At 47.1% G+C, this 25,601-nt stretch overlaps 1 protein-coding gene across 1 annotated transcript in view; it reads left to right on the forward strand.

Moving 5' to 3' along the window:
- Nucleotides 1–884: 884 nt before the first annotated feature.
- Nid2 (nidogen 2) overlaps nucleotides 885–25,601 on the forward strand; it is a 60,883-nt gene continuing 36,166 nt past the window's right edge. The window contains exons 1-4 of the mRNA XM_021181845.1: nucleotides 885–1,187; nucleotides 1,856–2,164; nucleotides 13,327–13,559; nucleotides 17,904–18,631. Of these exons, the coding sequence (XP_021037504.1) occupies nucleotides 960–1,187; nucleotides 1,856–2,164; nucleotides 13,327–13,559; nucleotides 17,904–18,631 (1,498 nt within the window). The 5' untranslated portion in view covers nucleotides 885–959. The remainder of the gene's footprint in view (nucleotides 1,188–1,855; nucleotides 2,165–13,326; nucleotides 13,560–17,903; nucleotides 18,632–25,601) is intronic.

Here is a 25,601-nt window from a genome sequence, read left to right on the forward strand (position 1 = left end):
AATAAAATCTCATCGGGCTCCCGAGGCTTCCCAGAGGGGATGTTTATGATGAAGGGGGTTCCCCAACACCCCCACAGCTGCTTTCCAGGTTGTAAGGTTTCCCATCCTGCAGGGCAGCTCGGGTTACCGACTCGGTGGCCTCCTGCTAGGGCAGTTCCTAAACTCCCAGGCTTTGGGAGAAACACTCAGTGGTTCCGCCCCGGCGCCTGGCCGCCTCACTCCAGGCTCCAACTCAAGGGGGTCACACAAAGTGGGATTCACCGTCTGCTGAAGGGTGGTTTTCCCCAGGGAAGGCAAACAGCTGGGGAGGACATTTCAGAGGGTGGCAGTGTCCTTCCAAAGGTTAGCCAGCGCTTGGGGATAGAATTTAGGAGTCAGCCTTTCACAAAGGCATGCTTCTCAGCAGGAAATTTGGGTGGGGCGGAGCAGCCCCCGGATGGAGACAAAGCTCCTTTGATTCTTTATCCGAGGGCCAGGCCTCTAGCGAGAGGGGTACCCCGGACCCTAGGGCAGGGCGCGAACTCCAGGGTGTAATCTCATTACCCTCCCTCGCTCTGCCAACCCAGTGCGCACAGTCGCTCTTGCCCAGAGCTGCACGCGCGCCGAGGGTCCTGCCAGCCCTTGAGGTCACCTCCTGCAGCGTCGTAGCCTACACTGGAGAGTTGGGGGTAGCCCAGGAGTAGTTGGGACAGCCTAGACCAGACCGGGCCAACGGCCTCACCTTCCAGCCCGGCCACTCGAGCAAACTACAGCAGTCTTAGAAAACCTAATGAGAACCAGATGTAGTGGCCGCTGGCGAACTTTCTCAGAGTCGCTGATTGGTCAATGGCCGAGAGCTGTAGCCAATCAGCGCGCTGGGCGGGCCCGTATTACGGACCAGAGGTCCAAGTTGGAGTCTGGCGGGCAGTGTGGCCCGCAGAGACTTGCGGAGTGGAGGGCAGAACCAGGGAGGAGTGAGCATGTCTCGGGACCCGACAGCTGGGTGGCTAGCACCGCCATCACCGCTATCGCTGCTGGTGATGCTGTTGCTGCTGTCGCGAGTCGGGGCTCTGCGTCCTGAGGAGCTCTTTCCTTACGGGGAGTCGTGGGGAGACCAGCTGCTGCCGGAGGGCGACGACGAAAGCTCAGCAGCTGTGAAGCTGGCAATACCCCTGCGTTTCTACGATGCCCAGTTCAGCAGCCTCTACGTAAGTTCAGCTCCCGGAGGTGCGCGGTTGGGTGTGGGACTCGTAGCTTCTTCCCAGGGAGTGGAACAACCTCCATGTTTAACTGTCGTCCCTGCTGGGGACCAGGCTTAGCAGCGGCGCTGCAACTTCTTGATCCTTACTCTGGAGGAATAAGGATCGTTTCAAGGGAGAGCTGGAACCGTGCCCCTCTACTTTGACATTCTAGGCAGGAAGATGAAGTTGAGGCTGCCAGTGGGGTTTGCGTTTAGGGCGGTGGGGGACTGTGCACGCCGGCAGAGCTATCTTAAGGGCGTGCAATAGTGGAGAAAGATGGACCGGTTCGAGAGCAGCCGCACCTGTGGGTCGCAGTGCACTGGAGGGGTGGGGTAGGAGCTTGTTACCCTGTGTCTCAACCTTGATTGGAGTACAACTATTTTCTACGGTAAGTGGACGGTAGGTTCGTACGACTGGAGCAGGGTGGCTGCCCTTGGGCTTGAGCGACCACCACTATTTTGTCCTTTTTAAAATGTTGGGGGGGGGCGGGATTCACGTGCCACCTCGAGTGTATGAGGATCAGAGAACAGCTGGCTTTTTCTTCCACCTTGTGTCCTAGAACTCAAGTCGTCGGGTTTGACGGCAAGGTGCCCTTACCTGCTGAACTGTCTCACCGCCCCGTGGTCTTATTGTAGGTGGGCACCAACGGCATCATCTCCACCCAGGACTTCCCCAGGGAGACTCAATATGTAGATGATGATTTTCCTACTGACTTCCCAGCCATCGCCCCATTCCTGGCTGACATCGACACTAGTCACAGCAGGGGCCGGATCCTGTACCGCGAGGACACCTCCGGAGCTGTGCTGAGTCTGGCTGCCCGCTACGTGCGCACTGGCTTCCCGCTGTCGGGGTCCAGCTTCACCCCCACCCACGCCTTCCTGGCCACCTGGGAGCACGTGGGCGCCTACGAGGAGGTCAGTCGTGGGGCTGCGCCATCGGGAGAGGTAAGTGAGGGATACCCTGCAGCTGAATAAATTAAAGGGATGGCCTGAATTTTGTGTCGGAACTAAGGCTTTGACTAGGAGTTTCTTCCCTTGATCGGGCGTTGAACCGGATGAAACCAGTGCTTAGGCAACTTGTGAGTGAAGTCTATTTATTGTCTCTGGGAGCATTCTAAGGCTCTCCTAAATGGCTAAGTCGGTTTAGTGAAATGAGGGACTAAGGCTCAGATACCAAAAACCCTGGAGGAAATTAAGAAATAAACCTTACAGTTTATTTCTGGAACCACCTATAAGTACACAAATATTTCTAATGATATGTTCATTGAAGGAAAAAATGGAAAATTAAGGAAGGTTTCAAAAGGAACAACCTCTTATTTTCCTACCACCGTTAATATATATATATATATATATATATATATATTTTTTTTTTTTTTTTGATATGAGCTGGGCGTGGCAGCACATGCATTTAATTCCAGCAGAGGCAAGCAGATCTCTGTGAGTTCGAGGCCAGCCTGGTCCAGGACAGTGAGAACACACAAAACCAAAAGTAACCCATATTTTGTATGTACACTTCCAGCTATTTCTTTAGCATGTTGTTGCCATTAACAATGGTGGGTTCACAGTGCCCACAATACTGTTTCCCTTGCTTCTTCTGCTGGGTTGTATACTCTTGAAAGTGATTCTGTAACATCGAGACAACTGTATCAGACCTCACCCAGTGGACTTATGACCCTTCCTCGTGATCATTAAGGTTGCTCCCGTGTTTTTATTATAATCAGTACTATACAACGCTTTTCAAGGTTTTTATTTTATTCATGCATGTGTCTCTCTCTGCTGGTGTTGGTAGGACTAGAAGAGGGCTTGGATTCCCTGCAGTTGGAGTTGTTACTTACAGGCAGTTGTGAGCGGCTTGACTGAGTGTGGCTTGACTGATTGCGTACAGGAATTTGAGCTAGCATACTGACAGGATGACATGTGCTCTTAGCTGCGGAGCCACCTCTCTAAAGCCAACACTGTCTTAGCTGACATCACAGGAAAGTAGAGAAGGATGCCACACACTTCTTAGTAAGCTCCTGGTAGCTTTCCTCCACATTGCCTTTGTAACAGTTTGCATACTTCTGTCTGCAGGAGACTGTTTTGCAGTTTAGCTAGAAAAAGCACCAAAAACTCTGCTCCTAGCTTTGGTCTTGGCAACATGTGAAGTGGGCAATGGTTGGTCAGGGTAGCTTGCCTCATTTCTGGTGTAGGTAGAGACAGAGTCCTCGTGTGAAATTCCACCTGGGTGTAAAATGGCATAGACCAGGAGCAAAACTGTGTTTGCTTTAACTCCTCCTAGTGTTTCTTGACTACAGACATGATATCATCCCTAAGAGGTTTAAAGCTTGCCCATTGTCCCTGTCACGGGCAGTGGTTGTGATTGTTCCATGTTCTTAAAAGAAAAGACATGTTTTCTTAAAGTCTGCACTAGCAGAGATCTAGAAATAAACATTATTCGAAGTTAGTTTCTTTTTCTTTTTTCTTTTTTTGGTTTTTTGAGACAGGGTTTCTCTGTGTAGTCCTGGCTGTCCTGGAACTCACTTTGTAAATCAGGCTGGCCTTGAACTCAGAAATCAGCCTGCCTCTGCCTCCCAAGTGCTGGGATTAAAGGCGTGTGCCACCATCCGTCAAAGTTACGATTTCTTACTTGACCGGTTAGCATCCAGTTTTGTTTACTGACTAGCCTTGTAGTATATGGGTTTGACATATTAATTCCAATATATTCCAACAGAATACCCTCAACTCAAACACTATACCTCCTTCATGAAGGCCAGCCAGCTAGAGGGCTAGAGAAGACAGTCCCCTGTTACGTTCATTCATTCACTTATTCATTCATACATTATCTCTTAAACATTTATCTAAAATCATGTATAACTTATAGTTGAAAACAAACTTTTCTAATACAAGCAACTAGGTCACCAGTTCTTGTATTTCTATTTTCTTATGGTCTTTTAAAAAAAGTTTTCATTTTATGAGTGAGAGTTTACACACATGCATGTGGGGACCAGAGGTCATCTTTAAATGTCTTTGCTTGGGAGCCATCTTGTCTCTGGGACATAGGACCCCTCAGTTAGGCTAGGCTTGCTGGCTAGTGATCTGCTCATTTTTTCTCTCGAGAGCTGAGATTATGCGTGTGCTATCACGCCCCCACTTTCATGTGGGTGCTCTGGATCACGCGCAGGACTTCACGCATGCGCAGCAAGCACTTCATAGACTGCTGCCTTCCCAGCTTCTCTTGTTATCTTAAAAAACAAAGCAAAAGGCATATATGTCACAGAGTCATATAATGCACATATCTCTATTTAAACACAGTTGATATTTATTAATTCAGAAGCCATTTTTATGCAATGTTGGTAGGCACTGAAATAAACCCTTCGTTGACTGCTCCCGCTCTGAAAGGCCTCATTTACGTTTTGTTATGGTAATATGGGAGGCCCTTACCTAGAGCTTCTTCCAAGCCCCTCCTTTTGGTTTCAGTGAGCAAGCTAAGTTACTTGCAGGATAGAAGGCAGACTGTATCAGCCTGTGCCCTGGGGCATGGCAGGCACTGTCTTTCAGAAGAGCAGGGGTGATGGGGTCTAAGGTGGGAAGGCTCCAGGGTAGAGAAAGGTTGTCCCCTCTGAGGACTGTAGATTGGGTTCCCAGATAGCGGGCAGCCGTGAAAGATTTGAAGTGGGGGAGTCTAACTTTTGTTGTTCCTTTTGTTTTGCTTTTGGCACCTCCCCAGCCCCGCCCCACTCCCCCTCCCCCACGCGCACACACCATCTCTTTCTCTTCTAAGATGGTCCTCTTGAATCCCAGATTGGCTTCAAACCTTGTAATGGAAGGTGATCTTGAATCTGATGCTCTTGCCCCACCTCTCGCCTGCGTGCTGAGTTAATGGGTGCGCAGCGTCATACCTACCCAGTTGATTGAACCCAGGGTTACCCGCATGCTGAGCATGCGCTCCACTAGCTGAGCCACTCCCCAGCCGCGCACTGTCATTCTGGTGGCATTAGTTAGTAAGGGTGGAAGGGCAAACTACTTAGACAGTTGAGTTCGGAACTCCATGAGGCCATGGAGTTCAGAAGAGGGCATCAGATCCCCTGGACAGGATTACCTACAGGTGTGAGCTATCTATCATGTGAGTGATGGGAATTGAACATAGATCCTCTGGGAGAACATCCAGAGAGCCATCTCTCTGCCCCCTCTTCTTATATCAGGAACATTTTGTACTGTCTTCGCGACATAGTCCCACAGGGTAAGTGCAATAATTACTGTTTATATCATGAAAGAGAAAATAATTCCCAAATCTGCCTTAAGTGAGGCAAAGATCCCTTAAAAGGCCCAGTTTTCCCCTTCCTTACGCTTTTCATACAAGACCCATTTTCTATGCATGAATCATAGATGCAGTTACAATAATAACAGTTGTGCCTTTTCTGAAGCCTTTCAATGTTCGTTGTGACTTTAGTGCTATGACAGTTCTTGGAGCTGTATTCAAAGGACGTATGAACCGGAGTGAAGATTTTGTCAGGAACCCTTCTGATGCCACTGTCACTTTGAAATTAGTGTTCTGCTGCTCCCAAGAAGAGTTCAGCTGAATTGGCCTCTTGCAACAGAAAAAATTAGAGCGAGAGGCATTTGCGCTGAGGCTCAGGGGTCTTGAGGCTGTGGTGGCTCCCAAGTGTATTAGTGCTTATTTGACATAAAGGTTGCAGCCCCAGAAAGATGAGTTTACTGGTTAGCATTCTCACTTCATCAGCAACATTCTCTGACAGGTTCTCCTTTTGGGGTGTGTGTGTGTACATGAATGAACATGCATTTGTGCACTCATTCACCTTTGTGTGGAGGTGCATGTGCATGCAGACCAGAGTGTCATTCCTTAGGCACATCCACCTTTTAAAAATTATTTATTTGTTGTGTGTATGTGTGCATGTTTTGACACTGTGGTGGTCATAGACCCACTTGGAATCAGCTCTCTTCTCCTCCCTCTTTGTGGGGTCTGGGAATTGAGCCCTGGTCATCAGGCTTTACATGGTAAGTGCCTTTAACCTGCTGAGCCCTCTTTCCAGCTCCCGTTAAGCCACTCTCAGGCACATCTCCCTCTGACCCAGGACTTAGCAGCTAAGCTAGGATTGCTTGACCAGGCACCCAGGGCTGCCTCCCTAGCTATAGGTCTACAGACCTGGCAATGACACCGTGACTGTTTTTGTTCAGTGCATATCTAGGGATTGAACTCAGATCCTCATGCTTGAATAGCAACACCAGACACACTGAACCATTTCTCGCTCTTCCTTCAGATTTGCAGTTCTGGGACTTGAACATAGGTCCTCATGAAGTCTCTCATGACTGAGCAACATCCAAAGGCACAGTAATTCTCCCATTACACCTTCAAGGTTCTTGTGAGGTCAGTAACCAGGTAGAAAACACTTGCAGCAGTGGTCTTGGGAGACAAGAGCCCTCACTCTTCATTTTCTAAGCTGTAGAAAGAGGTGACAGTACTGACTTTACAGGGTTGTCATAAGAATAACCAAGGTGCTGTTTTGTTTCTGACTTGTAACGATCTTCTGTTAGAACTCCTTTAGGTAAGGATTTGGTTATTTCCCTTGTGTGTGCGTGCATGTATATGTGTGTATATGTTTATATGCTGCATGTGAATATGTATGTCTGTGTGTGATCTGTGTGTGCAAATCATACATGTTTATGTTGTATATGAAAATGTGTGTCTGCATGTTCATGATGTGTGTGTCTGTTTATGTGCATTTGTATATGTGTATGAATGTGTGTATGTATGATATGTATGTGTGTATGGTGTATGTGCATATGTATGTCTGTATGATGTGTTTATATGTGCATGGTGTGTGTGTATGTGTGTGCGGTGTTTGTGTATGGTGAGTACATACTGCATTGAGGATCCTTGTGTGTGTGTGTGATGTATGTATGGGGCGTGTGCATGGTATGTGTGTATGACATGTATGGTATGTAGTTTTGTTATGATTTATGTGTGCACACAGCATGGTGCACATGTAGAGCTTGGGAGAAGAACCTCCGGGTACCCGTTCTCTTCTTTTACGTGGGTTCCAGGATTGAACCAGGATTTCAAGGCAAGGGGTTTACCTGCTGAGTCTCCTCTGGCGCTCTCTATAAGGACTTTTTAAATGGACGGTTTTCTGATTTTTATCTTTGTTTATCTTATCTTTTCTTTTTGTTGGGGAATTAGGTGGGGAAAATTCTGTCTTAACTTTCCCATCCAGGTCCTTCTTCAGGAATCGCCATAGGCCGAATGGGCTTCGGGATTTGCTCTGTTGGTGAGGACTTGTGCACAGGCTGTGTTTTTCAGTCACTCCCATAGAAGGCTTCTGAATGCTGTGAAAACCCTGAGATTAAGCTCTTGCCTTGGTAGATTTTTTTTTTTGAGGTAGATTTTGACACACATTAATCTCCTTTGCTTGGAGGAGTCTGTGATTTCTACATAGTTTTCTTACATCTGGTGTAGTAATCTTAATATTAGTTACTGGAAGCTGGACCTCAGAGGAGTAGCGCCTTCCCGTGTCAAATGCTTCTGCTGCTCGTCACTCTCCGTGATGCTCACATTGGGTGTGGCTGACTGCTCTACCTGGCATGCAAGAATGCCATGGTATGACTGCATTAAACACTGAACAAATAAAGGGTTTGTTCCTTTAGTTAATCGGAGATTTCTTAAACTGTCACTTCATAGAACAAAGGGGTTATGGTTGGAAGATCTGAGTGCTGATGGGTACCGTTTTTGTTGCTCTGTGTGTTTTTGGTTTCAAGGGAGGGCTGTTGTGTTCTCACTGGGAGTTGGGGGCAATTTTTATCAAGAACTGAGTTATGCAGTATGTTGAGGAATTTCATTTGGGTTGGAAGGACCACAGGAATGGGGATGGAGGATGAGTGGCAGGAGAGCTTGCCTGAGGCTGGGCTGCATCCAGGGTTTAGAAGGATGGGAGCGTGGAGTCTTGCTCTGGAAAAGGATGGAAACATTCTGTCTGTACTCGGGAAGCAGAGAAAGATGGGTGTTGGTTCTAAGCTTGCTTTCCCCTTTGTATGCATTCTAGGACGGACCCCATGAAATGGTGCTATCTATATTTAAGGTGGGTCTTCCCTCCTTAATTAACGTAATCCAGATACTTTCTCAGAGACATTTCTGGTGGCTGTTTCCTGGACGGTTCTAGATACTGTTAGATAGACAATCAATGGTATCCATCACAGTTGGTCTGTGGGCGCTTAAACATGGGATGATGGGTGTTGAGTTGGTGCAAAGATGACGGGTGTTGATCAAGCTTTGGATTTAGATGGAGCTTCTTAATTTATGGAGCTACAGTCCACAGAAAGGGTGTGTGGATAATTTACCATACGTCAGTGAAGACAGAGAGAATAGAGAATAACTAGATATGTGAAAACGGGTTAAAGAGAACTGCTAAGGGCCAGGCAGTGGTGGTGCATGCCTTTAATCCCAGCACTTGGGAGGCAGAGGCAAGCGGATTTCTGAGTTCGAGGCCTGCATGGTCTACAGAGTGAGTTCCAGGACAACCAGGGCTATACAGAGAAACCCTGTCTCAAAAAACCAAAAAAACAAAAAAACAAAAACAGAAAAAGGAAAACTCCTAAGGTGTACTTGAAGACTATCTATGAAGGAGGATACACTATGCAATTGTTAAAGTATTGGGCATTTTTCTTAACTCTGCAGTACGAAGGTGACTATGGTGAATGCCAGTGTCCCCACAGGAAGAATAACACACAAAGTAGAGGTTGGTGTTCACACCAAGTGTAGGAGGCTAGAACCAGTGGCCTTACAACTCCAGAGAATGTGTCCTTAAGGAAGACTGAGCATCAAACTTTGTCCCCAGGAAGGGGTCACCCCATTTCTAATTTTGTTATCATTTTGGTAAAGCTGGATCAGCAAATCCCTTGATGGAAAGATGGTGGCGTTCTTTGGGCTGGTGTCTTACTCTTGTCAGATGGTATGTTTCAGTCACCTGGCTCTGCCAGTGTCATAGCAACACTGGAAGGTGGTTTCTTCGAAGGCTTCTGGTTTTCTCTCTAAACAGGAAAGGAGACAGTGCAGCTAGGCAGCTCGGGCCTGATCCTCTCTGTACTGCTCCACACCCTGTGAAGGCCCCACTCCTCTCTGGCATCCAGGGGAAGTTGGGAGCTCTTGTATAGGGTTTGGCAGCCCATCTGAGGGCTTCCCTTCAGAACCTGTGTGGAGGGCTCTTGGAAAGCTTGTCTCTGGGAATGGAGGGCCTTTCCCTTTGGAAACCAGTCAGAGTGTGTCTGTGAGGAGAGGCCCTTCAGGACCTATGAAGTGGCCTCTTCGCCATTCTATGTGGAAGTCTGAAGCCCTGATAAGGGGTCAGTTCATGTGTGGGCAGTTTTCAAGGAGCTCTTTTGGAGTGTACTTTGGGATCATAAACTATATTAAAAGGAAGTTTTTGTTGTTTTTTCCTCTGGTCTTTGCCTATTTTAGTAGAGACAAGGAAATTAAAACTTGTCATCTGAAGTGAGTGCTTCTCCAAAAGATGACACAGAAAAGACACTGAACAAATACGGCACTAAATGCAGATTTCCAGGTTAGACGCCAGGCTCTCCCATCACAGCCTCCTCACTTCTCCCCAGGCCTCCTCCCCACCACCTTCCAATCTCCGCATACAGACAGCCCTTATCATATGGAATTTCTCTAAATTTAGAACCTTGGTTCTCCCTTATCTTGTGATGTCGATTGTGGCCGACATGCCAGGAGCCTCCACAGTTGGTTATTTAAGGATGGGATTCTTCGTTCTGCTTTTCATCTCCCTAGTTGAACTTTGTTGTGACTGAAATAAAACTCTGGCCGCCACTGCCCCCCACCCCGACTGATGGGGTGTTCTGCCTGTACCTGAGTTGGAAACTCAGAGGTTCTGACCTTTCTGGGGAGGGTCAAGCTTTGCTGATGAGATAGGTGAGGACAACAGCTGTAATGGAGTAGCAGGTAGGGACTGAATACAAGGGAAGCAGACTCTGCCCAGTAGCGAAGACAGTGGAGTTGCATAGTTTTTACTTTTTTCTTAAAACCATATTAATACCTGCATTTCGTTGCCCTATTACCTGAACCTCAAAGCTATACTTTAGCATTATATATCATAAAGGTAAAATTTAACATTTGAGATGTTCTAGAACAAGACAGAAAAAACCCAAGGGCACATTTGTTCCTTGTATTCAATTTTGAGGTGGTTCTTGTGTCCAGTTTTGTCTTGTTTAGCAAAATGGAGAGGCAACGATACCAATTAGTGATTTTTTTTTTCTTAAAAAATGTCTTCCCAGTTCTCTATTAAATCGTAAAACAAATATGATCTAGTGAGAGAAGCTGACTACAGAGTCTAAGACAGTGAAGCATCGCGTAACTAATTATTTGGTGGAGAAGATGATAGGCAGAACATGTCCCTTTGAAACTGAGTAAGTGAAATACCAAGAAGTAATTCCCAAGTCACCAGGGTGTTAATTCAGGCTACATCACTCTCCTCTGTCTGCTTTGGCTCCTGCAGTGTTTATCTTCATTCATTGGCTGCCACTGTGACGCCACCCCACCCCCACTCTGATGTCCTGGACTCTCTCCTTTCTCGGTGGCCTCTGCCACCGTGCCTGTCCCAGTCACTCTCCTAAAATTCCAGTCCGGGTTGTTTCCCTCTCCTATAATTTGGGCTCTTGAGACATAGTCACTGACCTTGGCTCCTTCATTCCTGCAGTTCAGATGTAATGTGGCTTAGCAGGTACTCAGCCCTGATGAATTAATACTCAAACGGGCTCGCTAGTGAGTGGAGCTCAAAGCCAAACCTGGAAACTAAAATGAGCTGAATGCATACCAGAAGCCCATAAAGTGGGTTCCATAGGGGTTCACAGTACTCAATCCCCAGGAGGCAGTGCTTGTTGGTTAGGATTTTCCTGGTGCAGCAAAGTATGAATACAATAGCATCAAAGCACATAGTAGGAGTGGCGACCCTTACACACTCTGTTGAGGGCATAGTGGAGCAGAGCCTGGGAAGGGAGATTGGCTCAGAGCACGTGCCCTGGAATGGCTTGTCTGGTAGAGTTCAGATGACTGACTATTGCGGGGCAAGAGCTGTGGAACTGACTGACTGCAACCACTACCCATTGCCCGACCTTAAGCAAGCCCCTGGGTCTCTTTCTTCATCTGCAGTGTGACAGGATGACTCTTGTTGTAAAGAGACTGAAGAGGAAAGGGAGTTTGGCTACATGATCAGTAAGGAGGCCTTTTTGATCAGCCACTTCCTGGCTGAGTGTTGCCTGCAGTGGGCAATGGATGCATGGATGCATGAGTGATCCATAGCAGAGATGCTAAGACACAAGATTAAACACCAGAACTGGGGGTATAGGAATGAGCAAGCTAATTTTGTTCCTTGTTCAGCCTCTTGGAAGAGTTTGGACTGGAGAAACTTGCAACCTTAACAATTTTAAATACACTCTCTTTTAAAGTTACTGGATGCATTTATATAATATCTCTCACTCTTCCCTCTGCCACTACTTCTGTCCATACAACTTCGTGTCCTTTATTTGTTCTAATAACCCCCTGCATACAGGAAGCCCATCGGGACACGGGTGAGGGGCCACCACTGCAGCAGGCTCCACCCACCAGGCACCACAACCCTAAAGAACACTCTCCCCTAGCAGCCATCAACTGTCAGCATCCTCTCAGCTCCAGGTGGGCTCTTCTGTCCTGGAATGTGAGTGGGTTGCTTTCCTGCTGGTCACCACAGCTGCTGTTGAGTTTATGAGTGCAACAGTCATGTTATGTGCACAAGACATTGTTTTGACCCCATTCCTTCTGACCTCTGGCCCTTAAGCTCTTTCCAGTGTTCTCTGAACCTCAAGGGAACTAGCTACCGGTGGGAGCATCTGTGGCTGGGCTCTCCACAGACAGCCCTTGGACTAGCTATGCATGTGTGTATTAACTACCATCCACTGCACAAAGATGCTCCACTATTGACTGCCTAGAGCTGCACTAATATATGAGTTTATAACTGGTATGGATAATCATGGTTCACTTCCAGGGCTTATGAACCTTCGCCCCCCCCCCCCCCGTCTTCCCCCTCCCCCCCATGGTTTCTTGGCCAGATTTACAATATAGAAGTTTCCTTTTGTGGATCAGGCTTTAAATCCATCCAGAAATTGACTGATGGTCCTTATAGCATTCCTGCCACTTATGGTGCTCATGAGTACATCTTGCCAGGGCTTTGTTTGTACCCCTGAGCAGTCATGGTGGGGTGAGACTGTAGCCTGCATACCATCTGCTAGTGTCATGCAAGGCAGCTGGCAGGGGTGGAAGCGTCGTGTGTGCGTGTGTGCATGTATACATAAATGAGTGTCTGTGTTTGGTTTCTCCGAGACCTGTGACCTACATGTGTGGTGTCACCAGCTACAGGATCTTACCATCACATTCTGATGGGGAGCCCTGGGCAATGACAATTGACAACTCTCGCATTGTTGTCTCTGTGACATCCTTGACCAACCTTTAGGGCAAGGTGTCCTATACCTGGCTCTGGGCTTTTTGAGGACTTGTAGCTGATGGGAGGAGCGTTATCTCCCATGTAAGTCAGTTCCCTTTAAACATTACTTGTATTTTGGCAAGTAGGTTTCGTATGGCTTTTTTTTTTTTAATGTTCATGGGCATTTTGCCTGCATGTATATCTGTGTGGAACTGACGTTACAGGCAGGTGTGAGCTATCATGGTCTTGTAGGTGCTGGGACTTGAACCTGGGACCTCTGGAAGAGCAGCTGGTATCCTTAGCTGTCCATCTCTCCTGCCCTTCATAAGGCTTTTTCGAACGTCCTTAGTGTTAGTTGATCCTTCCTCATCCTCATCCTGCAGCCCTGAAAGTTTTAAACCAGTGTTTTACTTATACATTATTTAACTATTGATTAAAATTGGTAGAAGAGGTTTAAAATAATTCATTTAGTTTACAACATTTTATTTGTAATTTGAAAAGGGAATTCTAAAAGAGATTATGTTCAAAACCAATGTGGGGAATTCCTAAAAAGGATTTGGGCTCGGGCCTCTTGTCTGTGTTCTGTTTTTCTTCTTTTGTTTATTTGTTTGTTTAAGGATGTCTGCAATTCCTTTTTGTCCACAGCTGAACACCTTCCAGGCTGTTCTGGCATCGGATGAATCTGATACCTACGCCCTCTTTCTCTACCCTGCCAATGGCCTTCAGTTCTTTGGAACCCGCCCCAAAGAGTCCTACAATGTCCAGTTGCAGCTTCCCGCTAGGGTGGGCTTCTGCCGAGGGGAAGCGGATGACCTGAAGAGAGAAGCACTGTATTTCAGCCTGACTAACACGGAGCAGTCTGTGAAGAATCTCTACCAGTAAGTAATGTGGAGTATGTGCCTGTGTTACCCACTGGAAGGACATTTAAGAGGGACATGATCTCAAGTGACCAGAGACCATTCGATAATAAGCTTTGGTGGCTTCTAAGAAAGGCACTGGCTCAAAACCAGGAGCTAAGCTGGACGCCGGAGCTTCAGGCTCTCCAAGATATAAAAGATCCTTTATTTTTCCTGCACTGTCAGTCAGGCATGGAAACCAGAACCAGCAGCGATTATATGTGTTTTTGCAGAACCATTGGGGCTTGCTAGGAAAAACATTGTTCTTGGAGCTGCATAAAAATATCTAGTAATAACTGCCTCAGTGGAGGCTTTTCAGGTTAGTGATTTCTTCAGAGGAGGCATCATGATTTAGTCTTTTAAACAGGCATTGTTGAGGATTAAATTACAGGAAATATAATTGAGGGAGGGGAATAGATGAGGCTTTTAGAAGTCTCAGAATTTCTCCAGACACCATCACCCGAAATAATGCTGATCGGTTTGCCCACAGCGTTGCCAGAGACGAATCCATTTCCTAGTCTCCCCAGTGGCTTATTCTGCTAGTGCGGCAATAGGCTATTCCGCCTCTTGGTTATAGGAAACCCTTACCCGTTTGCATGCATTTGTGCTTATCAACTAGATTGTGAGCAGAGAGAGTGACTCAGCAAAAATTTATTGATCATTTTCTATCTGTAAACATTGTGATAAAATGTTTGCAAATATTATCTTAATTAAAACTCACTCGGACTTATAGGTGCTAAGCATAGCTAGCTTCCCAGTTTTACAAACAGCTTTACAGAAATTAACAAAGTTGCTTATGTCAGAGTTAAATGGCCAAGCCATAGTCAACACAGGTCCGAAGCGCAGAAACAGGGGTGATATCTTATGCAGAGAGTGTGATTCTCACTTGAATTTCATGTTTCTGTGTTGTTTGTATTTTTTTCATTTTATCAGTCACTCTGGTCACATCTCACTCTGCTCCTCCCTGGCAATTCTGAAATTTCTAGAAAGCATCGAATGAGGAAATGAAGGAAATCCACGGAGTGGGTGCATGGCAGTGTGTGTGTCTGTGTGCACGGGCGTACATGTGAGGCCTTTATGACTCTAGTAGAGAAACACAACTGCTTCTCCTCACAAACTTTTTGCACAAATACACAGGCATATGTGTACATATGCATGCACACACACACACACACGGACACCAGCTTCTTATGGCCATGCAGATGCCAATTCTCATTCTAATTTTCTGTGATTCTTGGTCCTTCTTTCCAGGTGCTGTTGGTGTCCAGGGCCTGTGCCTTAAAAAAAAAAATGTAGTGTTTCAAGCACTCAGCCCTCCTTCCAAGGGCTCTATGCACAGCATTCTTTCTTGTTCCTTGATCCATGTTGGGTATCTGTTGGTCTCCTTCTTACCCGCTGTGTAGTCCAAACTCTAGAACAAACTTAACTATTTGCCTTCTATCCTTTCTCCTCTCCTCTCCTACCCAGGAGCTTAAAGACTCTCACTCCCCAGGCTGTACATAAAGCCCTTGGAAGGAGGGCTGAGTGCTTGAAATACTAGTTTTAAAGACACAGGCACACACACACACTGCGATCCACCCACTCCAGTTCTTCCTTCATTTCCTCCTTTGATGCTTTCCAGAAATATCAGAATTGCCAGAGAGGAGCAGTGTGAGATGTGACCGGAGTGATTGACAGATTTGTTGTAACTCACACTTAACAAGATGAGACAAAATACAGACAACAGAATAACATGAAATGCAAGTCAGAATTATCCTACCTCTACTTTGAGTGACAACTGTCTACCTCCCCTCCCAGAGTGGGATCTGCCCTCCCATTCAGTGTTCCCATGCTTAACACTGTCTCATAGGCCTCTTCCCTCCAGATTCTGTAAGTATTGTCGTCATAAAGGGTCAAACATTGCATTGCCCGTGCCCAGCACCGTGAGGACATTTGTGAACTGAAGTTGCTCAGGATCATGGCCCAAGCTCTCATTCTCTGGATGCTCTGTTGTACATTCCCAAGGAGGAGATCCTTTTCCTGGTCTGGAATCTCTTCCTCAAACCAAGGTCCTCTGTTATTCATGTTTGCAGGGCTCTTGTGAGGTGTATGCACATTCAGGAAGAGAGGAGAGTGGTCATTAGGTAGTATTCACCAACAGGGCCTGCGCGGAGCCTTTAATGTGGGATTTCCCACATGCTCTTCCTAAGATCCCAGGCAGGAAGGCATGCCTGTCCCGTTTTATGATCCAGTTTTCCTTTCTAGGAGACAAATTCTTTCGATCAGTAAGCATTCCAAACGACCTCAGAGGGGAGGGTAAACTAATTGCTTAGATTCCCATCAGACACTGTGGCAAACGCCAGCATATTGATTTATGTCTCATTAGAAGGCATTTATTTAGCTTTACTCTTCCATAATTTGTATTTTCCTTCTCTTTGAAGCTTTTATAGCTGTCGGCTTCCAAACTCAAGAGGGTTCCCAGCTGCAGCACCCCTGCTGTGGGGCTGGGCTCAGGCCCCGGGGGTCTTCTCTTTCTGATTGGTTTCAGTTTCTAAAATTGCATTTACTGTGTAGAGTTGGGGGTTGGGGCCGCTGGGGGTGTGTCTGGGTCAGAGGTGAGTTTGTGGGAGTTGGGGCTTTGTGCTCTCCCCCCACCATGTGGATTCTGAGTACAGCTCTCAGCTCTTGGAGATAAGCAGGTTTCCTTGCTGAGCCATTTTAACAGCCTGGAGTTTTGTCTTCTGTAGTGTGTTTTATTTACAACCTTAATTTCTATAAGCATACCAAGTGAGGGTAGAAGATGAAGCTCTGCTGGGAGAATACCTGCCTTGTGGACATAAAGCCCCGAGTTTTGTCCTCAGAACCACACAGACTGGGCACAGTGGCTCACACCTAGTATCCCAGTATTTGGTGGGTGGAGGCAGGAGGAAGAGAATATCCTGAGCTACATGAGACCATATTTCAAAAAAATTCCTTTTTAGGAACCATAGCAAGTGAATATAGCAAATTGCAGAAAGGATGGCAGCTTGCTTTCTGCATCTAAGTGACCTGTAACAGTAGCTGCCGTCTGCTTTCTCTCGCTGTGACAAAACACTGACCTGACTTGAGGAGGAAAGAGTTTATTTGGTTTACTATCCTGGGTCACAGTGCCAAGGCAAGAACTTAGGCAGGACAGGAACCTGGAGGGAGACAGGAATGAAAGCAGAAGTCGTGGAGAGGAACATAATTATTGGCTTGGTTCCCATGGCTTCCTCAGCCTAATTTCTTACACAGCCAGAGATGGTACCCAAGGATGGTACCACGCACAGCGAGCGGTTCTTCCTCCCATCAATCATTAACCAGGAAAATGCCCTCCTCTCCCCCCCCCCCCCAACAGACTTGCCTTCAGGCTTGTGTGGTTGAGGTGATCTCTTAATCAAAGTTCCCTCTTCACAGATGTGTCTGGGTTTGCATCACGGTGACGAAATCCACCAGTACAACAGCAGTATCACACATACACTTGGGCACAGGTGGTGGGCTGTGGACAGAGCACATGATGAGAGAGAGAGAGAGAGAGAGAGAACTGAAGAAAACCTCAACTGGTTTAAAAACGCTATCGCAGTAGAAACCTAGACTAGAATGGTGAATGCTTGCCCCAGTGAACAAAGCTCTCTTGTTATATGGTCTCATGAATTTTAAAACTTCCTCTTAGCCTTTCGCTCTTATTCTTCAGTGTTGACTTTTGAGGAAATTCCATAGTGTGGGAGAATTTGAGCATGGTATTTAGTGCAAGCACAGGGTTGGTATCGTTGGCCAGTTCCAGCTTTCCAGAGTTTGATTAACTCCAGCTTTGTCTTAGGCTTAGGAGTCCTACACATGGCTGTCCTCTTCACAGCATGCCATTGACATTGAAGTAGTGGATCACTGAGCCAGCAAGAGTGCCACATGCTTGCAATCCCAGCAGAAGATCTCAGGCTTGAGGATAGCTGGGACTATCTAGTGAGACTCCCCTGAAAAAAGAAACTCTTGGGAACTGGGGGGGGGGTTCATGGTCTACTCTACTGAGAAAATGAAGATCTGTTCCCAGATACTGAGTTTCATTTTGATTAATACATTTGTATCTCACCCGCGTTGAGCAAAAAATTGTTTTAGACTTGGACATTAAAAAGTATTGCTATATCTAGCATCCTCTGTCATTAATAGATTAGTCCATGTGAATCCACAGTACATTTGGAACACAAGTTTTCTTGTTAGCATGAAGTTTGTGCTCTGGCTCAACTCTGATCTTTATAGTCTTTTGGTTTCAGAACAAACACTGAAGGAGAATGAATGGACTGCTTACAATCAGCTCTTCTCCTTTGTTCTTAGGCTAAGCAACCTGGGGATTCCTGGGGCGTGGGCTTTTCACATCGGCAGCAGGTTTGCCCTGGACAATGTCCGTCCAGCCACGGTTGGAGGTGACCCTTCCACAGCCCGCTCCTCCGCACTGGAGCACTCCTTCAGCCATGCTGCAGCCCTGGAGAGCTACACCGAGGACAGTTTCCATTACTACGATGAGAATGAAGAGGATGTTGAATACCCACCAGTTGAACCAGGGGAGGCCCCGGAAGGCCACAGCAGAATTGATGTGTCTTTCAAGTCAAAGGCTGATCCAGGCCTTGTGGACGTCGGCACCTCATCTCCAGATTCCGACCGCGCTTCTCCTTGGCCATATCCAGCACCTGGTAACTGGCCATCCTACCGGGAAACAGAATCGGCTTCTTTGGACCCTCAAACCAAACAGGGGCCGCCGGTGGGCGAGGGAGAGATTCTGGATTTCAAGGACCCAGTGGAGCTTTTGGACCAGATGGGTACCAGAGCCCCGGCTCCTTCAGAGGCAGATGCAGCTCTCCTAACTCCAGGAAACGAAGACCTTGGGGGCAGAAACACCCAGTCCTATCCAGAGGCAGGGCCAGTGCCTTCAGAGCCAGATGTTCCTGTCCCTCCTCTGGAAGGAGAAGTCCTTCCTCATTACCCCGAGTCTGGTCACGTTCCGCCCCTGAGAGGAGGGAAGTATGTGATAGGACTGGAGGACCATGTGGGATCTAATGATCAAGGTAAGTGCATTGAACAACTGGGCATTTGGGATTTTGTTTAAAGAAAATGTAGCAGAGTTGACAAACTAGAAATGGTCACTCAACTGTGCTCATCCCTCTACTGGGCAGACTGGGGCAGGCTGAGGCAGACTGGGGCAGGCTGGGGCAGACTGGGGCAGACTGGGGTAGGCTGGGCAGGCTGGGGCAGGCTGGGGCAGACTGGGGCAGGCTGGGGCAGACTGGGGCAGGCTGGGGCAGGCTGAGGCTGAAGGATCATCTAGGTTTAAGAGTAGCCTAGGCTATGTAGAGAATTCCAGGCTAGCCTGGATTATAGAGTGAAACTTCTTCCAAAACAAAACAAAAAAATACAGCTGTGGTTTTCTTCTGAGTGAATAGGTGAAAAGTTTAGCAAGCAGATTGGAACTGATTTTTCCTCCTTGTGTTTAAGGAGATAAATTCCCTTTGCCAAGTACATCTTGGCAGAAGAGTTCTTCTTGGAGCCTCCTGACCATTAATAATGTGTTCTAAAAAAATTAGGCCTCATGGAGTGGGGGAAAGAGCTGGGCCACTTGTGCCAGCTCTCCTCCCAAGTGTAATGAAATATTTCAGTTTGCAAGTTCAGGGAAGGTGAGCCATTTCGAGGCTTCGTAGGCATTACAGGATGGAGGGCACAGCCATCTAGCTTTGACTATGGTGAGTTCATTGTGCAGATTTAGGCAAACATGCTAAAGAGCCTGCAGGGGAAGATCATGGTAGACCCCTCTGCCTGCTGTCATTTCTGATTCTCATCCTCACAGCTGTGGCCTTCACCTCCCGGGAACCTTATCCTCATTCCATGACGCACTGATCGTAGCGGGGAATGCCCAGAGGGGACAGCTTTTCATCCACACTGATGGACTGGGGAACTGGCCCCAGCTTCGTCCCCCCAACCCCCCTCCCAGGGCCTGCTCACTGATCTCTGCCAGGAGGGAAGGGTCAGAGGTCACGGCTCTCTCCACAGTGTTTCAACTTTAGTTTTTGTCAGTGTTTTGACAAAAACATTAACCTAGCAAAGAGAACCTTCTGCTAGGACATTTCCTGAAGGTTCAGGCGTTAGTTGGAGAAATACTTAGGGAGGGAAGAAAACATTTTGTGTTTAACAGAGCAGAGAGTAATAGTTAGGGAAGGAGCATTGGTATCTTGGCCAAACTGAGACAACTTATTTCACCCCCAACCAAGTCTCTGATTTTCTATAAATGTATTGCCAGGATTTAATGTGAATTTCTGTGACGTTCTGTGCACCTCCATTAGTCAGTTCTTTAAAAGAAAATAGCCGCTCTTGTTTCTAATCTTTAGAGGACTTAAAACATGGGAAATGGGTTGGAGGATGGTTAGAGAGTGAAGAGCTAGGCTGGAAAACAGAAGAGCTGAAAACAAAAAGACTCATTAAAAAGCTTTTGACTCCTGGCTGCTTTTCGCCTTGATGAAGTCTGATGAAAGGTTGTTTCTGTAAAGCCAAAGACATGGACTTTTTTTTTTAAAGGTTCTAGAACTTTCAGATCCTTCTAACAGTCTCCAAAAATTTCAGTGTGGGTTCTTTCTATGTAAAGAGATTTAAAGGCGTGAATCAAAGGTTTTCTCAAAGGGATTTTGTGGTACAGATGTGTTTCTGAGTGGCCTTTTGTTGGGGGTTGTATTTTCCCAAGAACAGCGCACAGTTACCAAAAAGTGGATCTGTGTACAGTTGGCTGCAACCTGGGTAGCTGGATATAGCCCAGCAAAAACTGTAAACTCACTTAAAACATTCTGAGCTTTTTCTTTTCTAACTCAGTTAGGGACTTGAAGCACGAACTTTGTAGATGACAATGTGTCACAGTGTCAAAGGTTGTGCGTGGCTGTTTAAGAGCTCAGAAAAGCCTGAAATGGAACTGACCACTGGGAACTGAGGGTAACGGCATAACTAACCCGGGAGGGGCATGAACTGTGGTATTTATTAGCTGCCAAATGTAGCCAATACTGACATCTAAATGCCAGAATGTTTATGAAAAAGACATTCAGGGGGAGATTGCCTAACTGGAAGCTTTTAAGTCTCAGAGGAAAAAAAAAATACTGGTACATTTTAACTTATATTTTTGTGTGTTCATGTGTGCAAGTTCATGTGTGCAAAAAAAGGGTGTTTGTGAGCTGTGTGAAGCACAGAAGCATGTAATTGTTATTTATGTTCAGAGGAGACTCTGCTGTCCCGGAGGTTTATCCAGTAGCTGTGGGCTTACTCTGGGGGTGACTGAGACCTGCACATACCAGCTCAGAGTAGGAAGTCCCCAGCTTCCGGTGCTGGATGGCCTGAGCACCCACAGCTCTGTTGTGTAGTTTGAAGAGAGATCCTGTTGGAACCTTATTTTCTGAAGAGAAGGCACCATTCCCAGGAAATGTTAGCTCCCCTTTAAGCGTGCAGGACTCACTCTGCTGAGTCCGGGAATTTGGAGTTTGTTAAAGGCTCAGAAAATTTCCCTTCTTTTTTTTTTTTTTTTTTTTTCTTTTTATCTGTATAGCCCTGGCTGTCCTGGAACTCACTCTGTAGACCAGGCTGGCCTCAAACTCAGAAATCTGCCTGCCTCTGCCTCCCAAGAGCTGGGATTAAAGGTGTGCACCACCACCGCCTGGCCTTCTATTCTTTTTAGTACTGTTTTCATTAGGGGGTGCATGTGCAAGTGTGTGCACATGTGCGTGTGTGTGCAGGTGCACTCTTGTGGAGGATAGAGGACAACCTTGAGTGTCACCTTAGGGATGCTGTCTATAAAGTCTCTTGCTGGCTTAGAATTTACTTGCAAAGTAGTCTAGACTGGTGGCCAGAAAGTCTTATGAAACTAACTGGCTCTCTTGGTTTTGGTTTTTTTGTTGTTGGTGGTGGTGGTGTTTTTAACATGAGTTCTGGGAATCAACCTCTGGTCCTAATGTTTGCAAAGCAAGTTTTTCTTTACTGATTGACCCGCCTCCTCAGCCCTAAGGATTATGTATTTGTATATTTATTTAGTTTTGAGGCAGGGTTTCACTGTGTAGCCCCAGCTTTCTGGGAACTTGCAGTGTAGACTGGGCTGTCCCCACACTCAAATTGATCCACCTGCCTTTGTCTCCTGAATGCTGGGATTAAAGGTGTGCACCATTAAGCACATTATGCTGGTCCACTTACAGACTTTTTTTTTCAAAATTCCAGATTCTTTTCAAATTATGTCTGTGTCAGGCACATCTAGGTTCTGGCCTTGTATCATTTGCTTTCATAACTCATCGAGCCAACAATGAGCCAGCAATGCAGCGGATGTGTGAGCATCCTCTCTCTGAGGTGACTTGTATTTTCCAGGAGTTTGTTGTCAAGCCAAGAAATTACCCAAGCCCGGCATGCTTCTCTGTGAGAGACTGAGGGGCGTTTTCCTGAGCTGCATTGTATATTCTGGTCCTCTAGGCAGAATAACTTTGCTTTAGATTCTGTTGCCTTGGTTGCTGCTCAGAATTAACTGAAAGGAGATAGGGACTTCCTGGTTGAAGGCTGGAAATGGGTAGTGTCTTGCTGAGTAAGAGACAGCCATGCTTGCAATCAGGTCAGGGACTCCTTGGAGGGGCTACGCCTGTGTCGGTGGCTGCAGTCAGAGAAATCTTACTGAAGGAGGGATGCTTCAAGTCTGTCTTGGGGTCCTGAATCTAAGGCATTAAAAGAGAAGAGTGTAAGAACATTCTGGAAAGGTAGGCACAGAGGTAGAAATGGAACCGGGGTAGGGGTGAGTTGAGGAGTTGCCAGAGATGCTTCAGCTGGTAGGGACCAGAGACTGCCTGTGTTGTCAGGCAGCCACTGGGGCTGACTGACGGGTCTTAGGGTGCTCGTGAACCTGCTGCTGCTGATCTTCTGTATGAACCTCAATATGATTTCCTTCGGTTTGGCAATGTGAACTAGAAGGGCCGGCGCCTGGGCTCCAGATGCCTTGCGGGTTCTGTTCCATGGAGGGGTCCTCTTCTTTCTGTTTGGAAGTCATTTATCCTGGAAGAGGCTGAGCCCTTCTATCCTTCTGGCCTTCAGAGGGGTTACACAAGTGTCCTGCTCATTGGAGGTCCATTCTAGGAGGAACGCTAGCAGGCTGTGCATTCAACCCAGACCTCCTGGCCCCAAAGCCTCAAACCCATGGCTACCTCCATAACAGTCTGTGACTAGAGTCTTCCATACCTGTGGTCATACCTGTGTGCAGAAAGCCCCTGGTGGGTCTTGTCCCTCATCCAGAAGGTAAGATAGAGCCTGTTAGTGTCCTGACAGCTAGTGTAAGTCTGATTGGTTTGCCACCAGCATCTTCACACACCTTGTATATACATAGAGGATGGCCATGCAGCCTGGCAGGGAAGGCATGCCATTGCTGCTTGTCACAAAGCAGATATGGTACTCTATGTAGTCAGTCATTCTGGGAGGTGAGACCATTTGGGGGGGTGGGAGGTTGGGGAATCTGCCCTGCGGGGAAAACATTGTTTCTTGTTCTTAAGGGAGCTGTCAGTGTTGTTAAAGGCAGAAAGTCTGCCCGCTATGGGGCAGGTGCCCTGTGTGTCCTCCTGTGATGTGCACTATGGGACCTCCTTGCTTCAGAGGATGCACTCTGAGAAGGCATGCCAACGGCTAAAGACAAGTGCTTAAGCCTCTGGAAAAAAAAAAAAAATGAAGGATGGGTCAGAGCAAGTCCAGAGGAGAATTTTTCCTTTCCTTTCCTTTCCTTTCCTTTCCTTTCCTTTCCTTTCCTTTCCTTTCCTTTCCTTTCCTTTCCTTTTTTGGTTTTTTCAAGACAGGGTTTCAGCCGGGCGTGGTGGCGCACGCCTTTAATCCCAGCACTCGGGAGGCAGAGGCAGGCGGATTTCTGAGTTCGAGGCCAGCCTGGTCTACAAAGTGAGTGCCAGGACAGCCAGGGCTACACAGAGAAACCCTGTCTCGAAAAAAAAAAAAAAAAAAAAAGACAGGGTTTCTCTGTATAGCCCTGGCTGTCCTGGAACTCACTCTGTAGACCAAGCTGGCCTCGAACTCAGAAATCCTCCTGCCTCTGCCTCCCCAGTGCTGGGATTAAAGGCACGCGCCACCACGCCCGGCCAGAGAAGACTTTTCTATTTTTGTTAAAAACTCCCAATTAGAAGGCTCAAGTACCCTGGTAGCACCCTGGCTTTGTTCCTGTATATATTCCCACCCCATTTTCCTTTCTATTAAGGGTCTGAGAAGAGGTTTTTAAAAAAACATTGAATGGGGGAAAAAGTGAGATTTAAAACAAAAAACCCCAAGATGCCCTTTGTAGCTGTCCGACCTCAGATGTTAAGTGTGTGGCAAATTGAGCTCATTAAGCCTGACAACCTCTGCCCACTGCTGGCCCAGGCTTGGCTGCGTAGCATTTTAGCCATGTATAGTTTGTGGAGGCTGGAGCACAAGATTCCTGACATTCCCATAGAGTTGGGAAGGAAGTGGTGGGTTTAAGGTGGGCCTCAGAATTAGTCTTTTTAACAGTTATCTCAGCGTTCCTAACATACTGACCCTCCCTGTGAAGGTGCCTGCTAAGGGCGGGCTTTGCTATCGGGTTTCCAGAAGAATCCCTCAGCAGTTGTCACCCGTGTCTCAGCCAGTCACCCGGAAGCCTATACTCAACACAGTGTCCTAGGGCAGCGCCTCCTGGTTTCTCACACTCAGTCTCTGTTGCCCTTCTTACATCTCACGTTGTCTCTTCTGCCTCTGGAGCCTCCTAGACATCTTCTTTCTCATGCTCTTCATTATCACTTCTTACTCCCAAGGCCCCAGCTCACTGAGATCAGCTATATTTGTTTACAGGCTGCTGCCCAGGAGAACAGGACTGTTTGCCTGACTTCTCGGCTGCCGCCGTGGCTTAGAGAGCTTAGTAAATACCTGTTCACCTGTTGTGTGAAAGAAAGAAAACTGCCCGAGGTGTTTTTGGCTTTTGCTTAACCCGTAGGAGAAAGGCATGTGCTTGGTTCAAGTTCCATTTGCAAAACAAATTTCCATAAACCCTTAGGAGGCTCTCAGGTTAGCTTACCAGTAAGAAGTTCATTCTTTGTGGTTGGTGTTGGCGTCTTATCATAGCCTTTATAAGGAATCCTCTTATCATTTTCCATTCTGGTTTCTTATTAACTTAGAACTCTTTCCTGGGACTAAGAGATGACCACCATTCCTCAGGACCTGGGACCTTTGTGGCACCCAGGGGTGGGGGGTGGGGGTGAGGAGGGGGAGGGGAGAGAGTTCGAAAGCGCGAGGAAGCTGATTCTCATGGGCTAGTCAACACACACACACTAACTTTGAGCTGCATTCGAAGTCTTGTGTAAGCTGCTGGACGACGGTGCCTGTGGCTCACGGGATGATCACATCTAGTGTCTTAGTTGAATTAACGTAACTCTCCTGCCTCTGGTCCTCTCTTCATTTCTTGATAAGGCTTAAAGTAGGGTCTGTCTGGGTCAGTACGGCTTTTACAAAATAACGAAACAGCAAAATCTATCTATCCCTCCCTTAATTTGCAAGCCAAGCCGTGTGTGGAAACCTGCTTTCTTTTTAACGGACATAGCTGAAAATGACTCCCCTGTCCACCAAGATTGGATCGCCTTTGTGTCCTAGTGACAGAAGGGAGGTGAAGAGACAGACTCTGGCTGTGCATGTTGGGGACTTCTGAGGTCAGGGAGTGCATGTGACATTTGCCTGTGGTCTCACAGAGCAGAGCGGCTGAAGATGGCCCAGCTTGTGACCTTCTGAAGTGGCACCTGTGCTGACTCAGGAGCGCACCTGTCTGAGCTGGGAACTCTGCCCTTTGACACACCTGTGTCACACTTACAGCTTTTTACTCACTCTGGTTTTGTTGAGATAAGGGGCATAACTTAGTGACAAAGAGCAGCCGGTATGCAGGAGGCCCCGAGATCCATTCCCAATCTCTCTCTCTCTGTCTCTCTGTCTCTCTGTCTCTGTCTCTCTCTCTCTCTCTCTCTCTCTCTCTCTCTCTCT

Source organism: Mus caroli, chromosome 14 (assembly GCF_900094665.2).
Source record: "Mus caroli chromosome 14, CAROLI_EIJ_v1.1, whole genome shotgun sequence".
NCBI lineage: Eukaryota > Metazoa > Chordata > Mammalia > Rodentia > Muridae > Mus > Mus caroli.